Below are 10,292 nucleotides of genomic sequence, written 5' to 3' on the forward strand. Positions count from 1 at the left end.
CGATACTTATAGCAATTTTGTTCGTAGCAACGCATGCAAATATTTGCCTCGTAATATTGAACAGTTTTGCGTAGAAAAGGGTAATGACACATACAAGCACAATTAACACATTGTTTGGAATCAACATCATAAATTCGTGACTAGAGTCCAATACTATAACTCAAATAGTCACACGCTTAGAAGATGGGAAGTTTGGTAACCATGCAGTTAGGATAATTTGCTTTACTAGGTCGAGTCCATTTTACAGAAAAAAAACAAACAATAAACCAAAAACACACATGATAGTTACTCTCTTTTGTTTCAAATTACAAGACATATTTCAGTTTGCTAGGACAAGAGGGTTTTTTTTCCGGGTGAATGCTAGGACAAGAGTTTGATCGACATTTACTCAATTAATTTATCACTACGTGATATAAAGGTCATAACCACAAGTATAAACACAAAACTTATAACATCAAAATTGTTTCACAAAAAATATGCATTAACATATAGAATAGTTATGAGTAAAAGTCTTATCTTTGTTAAGGTAAATATGCCTTGCAATTTAAATGGATGGACGATTCATCCCAAAACCCATCATAATGATGAACATCCATATATAAATACAAGTTCAGTTTGATTTTAATTTTGTTTCGATGTTAAGCTCTTGTCTTTCATTCATCATCCCTAAGCTCGGGTCTAATCCCATCCAAATGATAAACACTCACATATAAATACAAGTGCTAAGATTTGACGCACACACTCACATCACACAAGTATGTGGTGTGCACCACAAATCCTTGCTTTTTCACCACTCAAAAGCATGTGGGTGTGAGCACTCGAGCTCTAATCCAGTGGGCAAGATCTCTCATAAAATTATTACCGACCATTGATTAAAAGTCTATCTATTGTCCAAATGCTTCTAAAAAGTGTGCAAATGGTGTATCAAATTAGGACCCATTTTCACTATTTTTCTTATAAGTATCATTTTGAGCCACCATTATCTCATTAATTAACCAGATCTTTTCTTTCAAAAAAACTAATTGCTTTTCAAAATCTCTTTAACCACGCCTTCTTCTACCCTTAACCCCTCTGGTCGCCGTCTTCTCCCCCCTTTCGCTTTCACTCTCCCCTCCATCCCACAAGACTCCGCCGCAGCCGCAGCCGCAGCCATGCGCCCGCTTATCCGAACCGCGTGCTGCTGCCTCCTCCGCGCGCGTGTTCGCGCCATGGCCACGCTTCCCATGGCGTCCCCGGCCGCCGCCGCCGCTGCCGCCATCTCCTCCTCTTCCACCCGCCCCATCTTCTCGTCACGGCCCAATCGCATCCTCCTCGCCCGCTTCTTCCCCGCCGCGCCGGCGCCGTCCGGGGCGAGGGGGCTCCGGACGTCCGCGGCTGCGGCGGCTGCGGCCGTCGAGGTGGGCGGCGTCAAGATCGCGCGCGACGGTGAGTGGGGGGCTCGGGTCTCAAGGTGTGATGCAAAGGTGGGATCTTGGGAGGCAGGGTTCTTTCTGGGTTTTGGGCTTGATTACACTGGCCAAAAAGTTAGCATTTTTTTTTGAAGATTAGGAAGTTCAAACTTGGTTAGCTGTGTTATCGTTTTGGGAGGTTTCATTCATAGGTGGTCCTCCGGTGACATTGAAATGTTTTAGTATTCTTGCTGTATCCTGTGGATTCAAGTTCCTGAACGGTTGTTTGCATTCTTCAGTAGCTTCTCAGTAGTGGAATCGCCGCGACAATCATTGCATTGCATTGTTCGGTGTGTTGCATTCTGAGACCCTCAATGATGTTACATCGCGTCTGTATTTATACTGCAATTGAATCTCACAATGCACAGCTTCTTTTTGTGAAATTAGTATAGCTTATGTTTTCTCTGTCATGAATTGATTCATTTCCGACTGCCTTTTCAGATGTTGTAAAGGAGGATGACCCGACAAACAATGTGCCAGATACTATCTTTTCGAAGATTGGACTGCAGCTGCACAGGAGGGACAACCACCCTCTAGGGATTCTGAAGAACACTATTTATGATTACTTTGACAAGAACTTTGCCGGGCAGTTTGACAAGTTTGATGATCTTTGCCCTCTTGTCTCTGTCAAGCAGGTACGAGTTAGAACTTTAGATTTTGTTTAACTGCACTGAATGGATGTCCCATTCTGGAATTTTAGGTAAGGACCGACTATAAATCATGATATAGCGCTAACCTACTAGCAATAGTAAGTAAGCACACAAGATTTTTCCAGAAACTAAAAAGATCATTAAATATTTAAAAGGAAAAAAGTACTTGAAGTGGAAAAGAATGAAAACAATAATGCTGCAGTTTGAAGTGTTATAGAGTCAATTGCTTGTTTCTTACCTCTCATGACATCTTCCCTTATGATAGCGAACTGAGTACTAGAAGGCGCTGCGTGTCCTTTTCCAGACTCAATCATTTTTAGTGAAAAAATAGAATTAGGTGATTGTTGGCTTGTTTCTGACCTGGAAGTGTTACTTCCTGCAGAACTTTGATGACGTGTTGGTCCCTGCTGACCATGTAAGCCGGAGTTACAATGACACATACTATGTTGATAGTCAAACTGTCTTGCGATGTCATACCAGTGCTCATCAAGCAGAGCTTCTAAGGGATGGACATACACATTTTCTTGTAACTGGGGATGTTTATCGTAGAGATTCTATTGATTCAACTCACTATCCTGTCTTCCACCAGGTAACTTTGTTTTGCTATATTCATACATATTTGTCAAGAATATTGTTTCTGATTATCTTTAGCACATGCAGATGGAAGGCTTCCGTGTCTTTTCTCCAGATGACTGGTCAGGTTCTGGCATGGATGGGACAGCATATGCAGCTGCAGACCTCAAGAAAACGCTGGAAGGCCTGGCAAGACATCTTTTTGGTAAATTACTTGCATCCTGTTCCTTGTTATTGAAAGATATGATCAAATAGATCCACATGTCAGCTAAATAATATAGACAAACATGTCTGCAGGTGCTGTCAAGATGCGATGGGTTGACACTTACTTTCCATTCACCAACCCATCCTTTGAGCTTGAAATATATTTTCAGGTATTACATTGGATGTTCAGGTATTTTGAGGGTCAAGTATAGGTAAAACATGTCGAACAACATATGTCGATATGGTGGGTTTCTGATTAACTTTCTCATCTTATAAGGATGATTGGTTGGAAGTTCTGGGATGTGGAGTCACCGAGCAGGAAATTTTGAAAAGAAATGGCAGGACAGACCACGTGGCATGGGCCTTTGGACTGGGCTTAGAACGCCTCGCAATGGTCCTTTTTGACATTCCAGATATACGACTCTTCTGGTCAAATGATAAACGGTTCACATCCCAGGTATTGCTACTATAGTTGCTCTTGGTTACTATCTAACTACTTTTGTAGTTATATTTTGTGTTGCCTGACAGTGAGTCATTTACCCTTCACGTGAAGCTTCAACATCTGCTCAATCTAAATTACTTTTCTGCAAAACTCACTCTTTAGCACACTTCTTTTTCTATCTCAATTTTCGAGGGTTATAAATTACTCCCTCCAGTCAACTTTACTTGGCATTTTGGACAAGGGAAGCAGCTTGTTTCCTTGTTGTCTGAACATAAGTTTAATGAACTGGTGGTAGTATGATTTATGGATTTAAAGCTTTGATTCTCAGTTGAATGAAACCCCCCTTACGTTGATTTTAAGTGCCGGTAACAATTATTGACTTGTTATGAAATCTTTTGTTTCCTAATGCAATTTACAAATGCTAACTGATAAACTTGGTTTTGGCAATGCTAAAAAATGTGCAACATGATCCAATCTGTGTGACTGCACCAAAAAGTTATGTAATATGATTTTTGTGTATAATTAAGCTATCCAATGCATTGACTTAACACTGGATTAATAAGAGGTGCCGTGTCCATCTTGGTTTGTATTTACCCTTATCTACTTTAGTTTCTAAGACATTCTTGCTACCCAGTTCTCAGAAGGCAAGCTTGGTGTCAAGTTCAAGCCATTTTCAAAGGTAAAATCTCTATGTTTCTATTTTGTGTTTAATTTACGTGTCATTTGTTGAGAAAATAATTTTCATCTTGTTGCCTAATTTGTGCTGGCTTACTGTTTATTCTTTCTATAGTTTCCTCCATGTTACAAGGATATGAGTTTCTGGATCAATGATGCATTCACGGAGAACAACTTATGTGAAGTTGTCAGAGGAATTGCTGGAGATCTTGTAGAGGAGGTATGAGATCAGTGCTTTTGATGCATCTATTAAGATTCAGGCACTTGCCTTAGCTTAGTCATTTCAAGTTTGTAGGACCCTTCACCTTTCATGTTGTAATTTTGTGTAATAAATGAGATGAAACAATGACTGTAGCTCTATGTTACAGTTTCAATACACTTTGATGAACTGACTCCTTTCATACATGCATGCATATTGGAAAACTCTTTTTGAGGCATGATAAGATCTTTTGTTCTTTATATTTTGAAACACTAGTATCCATGTGGTGAATGTTAGGACTTAGGAGCCTAATTTGTGCATCTAATCCACAATTAGTAGTTTAGTCATATAATGGAATTTAGAGGTTCTTTGGAATGTTGTGCGATGAAAAAAAAATTGTTTGCAGGTAAAGCTCATTGATAATTTCACCAACAAGAAAGGCATGACAAGTCATTGCTACAGAATAGCCTATAGGTCCATGGAACGTTCACTCACTGATGAGGAGATTAACAGCCTGCAGGTAACATTCGACGACTCCCACGTAAAGATTTTAGATGCTATCTTTAATTTTGAATCTGATCATTTTTGCATTTCGACTGCAGTTGAATGTCAGGGAAACCGTGAAAAATAAATTGAATGTCGAGTTGAGATAGAAGGACGCTAGTTCAGATGTTATACTGGGAACTAATTTTTGCCTGTCTTATTTGTAAATCCATTGAAAATGTAATTTTCTTTTTATATATGGAGAAAATGGACCATTTGGTTCTGTATTGATCACGGGTAGAGAAAAAGTCCCTGCTCGAATTGTAGCTTGCAGCCACAATGATTAAGAAGCATTGTACAACGCTCTCAGTTTTTTTGCCAGTAGTTTACAATAAGATGGCTATTATGTTTGTAGTAGTCAGAAGTACATGCCATTGTTGGCATTGTCCATGTACATATTTCATCTGATGATCTGAAGGCAGGCCGATGTCTTAATATTGTTCAACACACACCTCAAGGAAAAACAGAAAGCTGCATCTCAGAATTTGAGGTAGTTTCCGAAGTCTGTATTGTTCATGTCAATTTAGATTCTGAATCCACTGGATATTATGCAAAGCAAAAGGAAATGTTTATATATCAGCCTATCCACAATAACTTACCTGCACGTGTTTACCTGATGTTCATTTTGAGCCTGATGTTCATTTTGAAATTGTACAGCCTGCAGTCGGTGTTGCTAATGATTTCAAAAAATTGCTCATTTTTGTGTTTGTACGATGAGTTCAGTTTCATGTTATTCTTCATTCTGTGTGGCAAAGTGGACACTAGATGCTGACAGATCACAGAGCCGAACGAATGTCCCGGTATGAATCCAGTGGGCTTTTATGTACTATCAGTGGCATGTCGCTGTACACAGGATCTCATGATCTGACTGCACACTATTGGTTAATGAAGAATAATCCGACGCAAGAATCCCGAAGCACATGTATAAATAACTGTTTTCAGATGATAGAGCTTCAAGTTTTCGCTAGAACACCAGAAGCACAGAAGAACATTCTCGGTCCATATGCTGTACGGCAATTTCTTGATAAAAAGAAGCGTCAGGTATGTCAGGTATATAAAATATACCGATATACACACAGTTTACACCATTTCAAAATTTTGAATGCAGTAATATAAATCTGGAAGGAGTTTGGACTTCCCAAGCCTGAAATACCCTATGTGCGCTTATCTTCTCCCTCTCTAAAATACCTGTGTGCTTATCTTCTTCCCAAGCCTGAAATGTCTAAAATACCTGTGTGCTTATCTTCTTCCCAAGCCTGAAATGTCCTCCAACTGTTGGACCAACGAATATGCAATTTTAGGTGGTATTACATAGCAGTCATCCCTGCTAGTTCACGCAATTTCTCACACACGATGAAGGTGATCGTTGTCTGAGGGCCTAATCTTGCAAAGGTGGCAAATCCACTGAAAAATATAGAAGAGCTCGTCAGGACGTCAGGACTGAAGGAGAGGAAGTTGTAAGATTAATGCAAATGGCCAGCTAAATCATACAATAAAGCACTTTCAATATAAAGATTAATAACCAGCATGAGTACCACCTTCAATACTCGAAGGTTGAAATAGATCAAGATGAACACAGCTTGATAAACAATAAAACCTCTGAACAATCCTGAATAAAGACAAAACTATTACTGATAATCTGCAAAGCATTATACTGAACTATTGATCTTTCATTAGCTCAGTTTTCTAAATATAGTGGTAAAGCTAGCAAGGTTCTTTTTTGGATGTTAAAAGCTAGAAAGTTACAGATGAAGACAGCACGTTCCAAAAATCAAGATTCCAAGTAAACATGAATTGTCATATATGATTGATTGAAAAATATATAAATGCGACCATGCAGGTCTCACCCTTTATAAAGTGATTTTACGCCCTCTGTCACAACAACCTGCAAACCATGAAAAGGGAGTTAAATATCAGAAGAAAACCTTAATATTGTTGACTTGGTGCTCAACTTTATTGCATTTTCCACTCTCCTATGTTATGACATTCCTTTTCTGATCTTATGGAAATAGCTCACACATTCCTTTTCTGATCTTAATTAGTAGCTTAACATTTGGCAGCGCCTCCAGGCACTTTTAGCAAGCAAGTAACTTTTGCGGTGTTTACCCAGGAGTAATTCCTAATATCACACACATCAAAATGAAAGGTTAAAATCAACACCTGGTAAGCACAATGGAACCCATTCCTGTATACTCTGGCACCTTTGGTCTCCCGTTGCAGCATTAGCCGTGTTTTGACCATGTCTACAGGTGCGGTCACAAGAGTACCAGCTGTTCCAGCTATGCAACTCGAGCTTCCAAGCAGATAAAGATTAACAGTCCATTCATTTCATATTTTCATTGAAGGATAGACATCAAAATGTAGAATAGAGACTTCACTGTACATGAGATGTAGTTGAAAACCTTCTTCAAGAGGTGTCCACTTCATTAATGCCTATATGAATACAGATGAAGAAAGATCTTACAAAACTTATGTGTTGAAGTACAAATTTATTCCTTTATAACAAATATGACACAAATAATAGAAACCTGCTTGGATTCATCGTAGGTTGCCATTTGTGATGCAGTGAGGCAGCCTGCTCTTGCCATTGCTGGACCAACTCCTTTCCAAAGTGCTTTGAGCCCTTCCTGTGCTAAAACTTTCCTCATCTCCCCTATTGTACCGGTACTGCTTGTACTCATCTGCAACCTCACCTACAGAATGTACTCAGTTCAGATCCAGCAAACAAAACAAGTCACACCTCTGAAGTGAGTTCAAATCGAAACTATATACCTTTAAAACCTCCATGGGATTTGTTAAAGCAGTTGCAAGGGCCCCAGCAATGATTCCAGATGCAAATTTAAAAGCAAAGTTTGTTGAACCAAATGCATAACTGCAGACATGTTTGCAGGGCTCGTACAGTCCTAATCGAAGGCCACCATAGACAACAGATCTTGTCAAAGCTGGTGCAAGTCCCAGGTAGAGTGACCGAGGCCCTTCCCTAGCGACCAGTTGTGTAAATATTGTCCCCTAGCATAATTCATAATACAGATATAACTACGAATCGAATTTACATCTGGACAAGCAATGAATAGGAAACCTATAGGTGCTGTGAGTACCATTCCAACTAAGTTTCCTCTTTGCCCAGCATGCTGCATTTGAAGCCTAACTTTGATAACATCTGCAGGACGAAAATGGTGGTGGACGTGGACCTATAAGAAGAGTAACTTATTTTCTGGACAAACAAAGTATATGTTCCTGTTACCAAATTGGCAGCAGTGCAATGAGCAGTTAGTTTCTACACAAGTCAATTTAGAATATTCTATGTCCTCAAGTCTTGGAACAGGTGCGCCAGTTGTCAAATACCTCTGAAAATTCATTGGATGGACAGGTCAAATTTTAAAAACGGACTCTTTCAGGATGGATATCATCAAAATTTCCTGAGCAACATCTTTAACATTAGTCAAACGTACTACGTTTAGTTTGACAATGTTTTCCTCCATATGTGGCTGTTTGTGTTATTGACATGACTGTTATTTACTACAGTCCAGATAAAGCGACCATTTGTCGCATTCTTGGAATTGGGGATCAACCCATAAGAAATGTTTGAATGGCCGAATCTGTCAGGGACCAATATAATGTGAATGCTCCTGTCCCCCCCCCCCCCTACTGGATGAATAAGCATTAGCGTTCCATGAACAAGCACTATCATACTCATACCTCACCATACAGCAATCCACAAAGGCATTTGTCCAAAGCAAATGAGTTTAATCTCTTTCACCTTATCCATGATTATGCTGTGGAAAAACCTATTTAAGTCTTATTTCCCAATTACTGGATGCTGCAACATTATCTCACCGGTCTCATCTCCACTAGCAGCAACTCCCTAAGCAGATAAGATTCGGAGTGCACGGCAGTGGAACTAAACATGAATTCTGAATTACTGTAATTTCCCACCGAATCTCTGTTGTTATTCATACTAATACCCAAGGCAATTCAAGAAGAGCAAATTACTCGATATGAGAGGAATAGCAGGTAGCTGACCGAGCGGGTGGGTGGCGGCGGTGGCAGCGGCGACGGCGGAGCCGCTGGTGCCGAAGTGGTAGAGCGCGTAAGACCCCGGCGCCCGCTCGTCTCCGGCGCCCGGCCGCATCGCGGGTCCTCCTTAGATTCCCTGAAAGAAAGAAACCGAACGCCGGCGAAAGGCGGGAATGGAGACGGCGGCGAAGCGGATCCACGGGAGAAAGGTACGAGCTCTGGGATTATGAATCTGAAATGAAGATAGGGGCAGAACAGAAGCAAGGAAAGAAGAGTTCTTCAAGAAGCTCTTTTTTTTTTTTGATCGATTCAAGAAGAGGAGAAGAGGAGCAAGAAAGAACTGGAAAGCAAACAACCAAATCGAACCAGGAACCGATTGCGAGAATAATATGGAGAGAGACCGAAGGGGAAGCTTTTCAAAAAGGATAATAAAAAAAGTAGAGACTGAAGGGGGAAGACAGCGATTGGATGGATCTTGACTCTTTTTTTTTGCGATAATTTTTTACCAACCTACCACACGATGATCAGTATCTGGCAAGATTCATCTGCTTCTATTGCTGCCCAATACCGTGATTACGATATAGTGTTTGATTGTCCAAGCGAACAACTGTCCAAACTGATATGGTTCATGGGCTGTTGCTGGATTGTAGATATGTAGGCCTACGTACCTTCCGGAAGACAGTGCCCCCATCTCGGACAACATCGACTCGTTCAGGTAAAAAAAAAAGAAGAATCTGGATTGTAACATTTCTCCAGGCCCCTTGTGTTCTTGTTTTTGGTACTGATGATTCTTCTCCGACGTGTGTTGCTGTTCGTTCTCGATGGCTGCATCGCATGGCAGGTACGGCACGCCACCCCATGGCGGCTTCGGGGTGGGGCTGGAGAGGGTGGTGATGCTCTTCTGCGCGCTCAAGAACATCAGGATGGCCTCGCTCTTCCCGCGCGACCCGCACAGGCTCAGGCCATAGCCGCCGCCGCAAGCCGGCGAGCTTACGACAATGTTGAGAATACGACAGTACGATGCCTGTAGATTAGGGCTATCTAGCTAGCTGCTCAACTCTGATTTCGGCTTTTGCTACGGTGCTGTCGTCAGTGAACTCTGCTTGGAACTGAATAATCCAATGGGCCATCACTCGTCTCTCCGTTCTGCGTGAAACTGAATCCAATGGACCATGGTTTTACCTCTTCAGTCTTATTAACAAGTCACACACGTTCCAGGTGCATAATGTTTGGACAACCTAACAGCGGAACCCAATGGCAATGGGTTAGTATTTCCTCTGAAGTCTGTTTTGATTCGTTCAAATATACAAACATGACAGCTCGAAGCATCGAAGGGCATTTGGTCTAGTGGTATGATTCTCGCTTAGGGTGCGAGAGGTCCCGAGTTCAATTCTCGGAATGCCTCTACCCTTGCTGTTCGGCATCTCAGCATCGCCGTTTCCTTTTTTTTTTCCCCTCTCTTTTTCCAATATCCGCATCCGATCTGAAATCTCTGCAAAAGATAAGCCGATACTTGCATTGCAAGTTCTGACGCTGTTGCA

At 41.1% G+C, this 10,292-nt stretch overlaps 2 protein-coding genes and 1 non-coding gene across 8 annotated transcripts; 2 read left to right on the forward strand and 1 right to left on the reverse strand.

Moving 5' to 3' along the window:
• Window positions 1-1,078: 1,078 nt before the first annotated feature.
• LOC120699659 (phenylalanine--tRNA ligase, chloroplastic/mitochondrial-like) lies at window positions 1,079-5,308 on the forward strand. The gene is made up of 10 exons (XM_039983678.1): window positions 1,079-1,425; window positions 1,890-2,083; window positions 2,481-2,687; window positions 2,759-2,876; window positions 2,969-3,045; window positions 3,153-3,332; window positions 3,952-3,996; window positions 4,108-4,212; window positions 4,598-4,711; window positions 4,794-5,308. The coding sequence occupies exons 1-10, from the start codon at window positions 1,152-1,154 to the stop codon at window positions 4,842-4,844; spliced, it is 1,365 nt and encodes a 454-aa protein (XP_039839612.1). The 5' UTR covers window positions 1,079-1,151; the 3' UTR covers window positions 4,845-5,308.
• Window positions 5,309-5,715: 407 nt separating this feature from the next.
• LOC120699660 (mitochondrial substrate carrier family protein ucpB-like) lies at window positions 5,716-9,256 on the reverse strand. 6 transcript variants are annotated; one of them, XR_005685531.1, is made up of 9 exons: window positions 8,758-9,256; window positions 7,833-7,894; window positions 7,507-7,743; window positions 7,263-7,427; window positions 7,118-7,167; window positions 6,895-7,027; window positions 6,582-6,619; window positions 5,966-6,138; window positions 5,716-5,922 (listed from the first exon to the last, which is right to left on the reverse strand). XR_005685531.1 is itself a non-coding variant. In XM_039983680.1 (9 exons), the coding sequence occupies exons 1-9, from the start codon at window positions 8,864-8,866 to the stop codon at window positions 6,113-6,115; spliced, it is 891 nt and encodes a 296-aa protein (XP_039839614.1). In that variant the 5' UTR covers window positions 8,867-9,108; the 3' UTR covers window positions 5,716-6,112. The 6 variants fall into 6 exon arrangements, 4 of the variants coding, with proteins under 4 accessions (XP_039839614.1, XP_039839613.1, XP_039839616.1 ...); XR_005685530.1 differs by having other exon boundaries at window positions 5,716-5,929; window positions 5,971-6,138; window positions 8,758-9,255; XM_039983680.1 differs by adding an exon at window positions 6,273-6,343 and having other exon boundaries at window positions 5,716-6,138; window positions 8,758-9,108.
• Window positions 9,257-10,084: 828 nt separating this feature from the next.
• TRNAP-AGG lies at window positions 10,085-10,156 on the forward strand. Its single transcript has one exon. It is a non-coding gene; the product is annotated as a tRNA-Pro (tRNA).
• Window positions 10,157-10,292: the final 136 nt, after the last annotated feature.

The sequence above is a fragment of the Panicum virgatum genome, chromosome 3K, assembly GCF_016808335.1.
Source record: "Panicum virgatum strain AP13 chromosome 3K, P.virgatum_v5, whole genome shotgun sequence".
In the NCBI taxonomy this organism is placed as follows: domain Eukaryota; kingdom Viridiplantae; phylum Streptophyta; class Magnoliopsida; order Poales; family Poaceae; genus Panicum; species Panicum virgatum.

Coding starts and splice junctions, on each gene's coding strand:
- LOC120699660 (XM_039983679.1), bottom strand. CDS start 8,866: ATGCGGCCGGGCGCCGGAGACGAGCGGGCGCCGGGGTCTTACGCGCTC. Junction 7,168..7,262: donor CCTACGATGAATCCAAGCAG/GTTTCTATTATT, acceptor GTATTCATATAG/GCATTAATGAAGTGGACACC. Junction 6,620..6,894: donor GGTTCCATTGTGCTTACCAG/GTGTTGATTTTA, acceptor CATGGTTTGCAG/GTTGTTGTGACAGAGGGCGT.
- LOC120699659 (XM_039983678.1), top strand. CDS start 1,152: ATGCGCCCGCTTATCCGAACCGCGTGCTGCTGCCTCCTCCGCGCGCGT. Junction 1,426..1,889: donor CGTCAAGATCGCGCGCGACG/GTGAGTGGGGGG, acceptor CTGCCTTTTCAG/ATGTTGTAAAGGAGGATGAC. Junction 2,688..2,758: donor ACTATCCTGTCTTCCACCAG/GTAACTTTGTTT, acceptor TAGCACATGCAG/ATGGAAGGCTTCCGTGTCTT.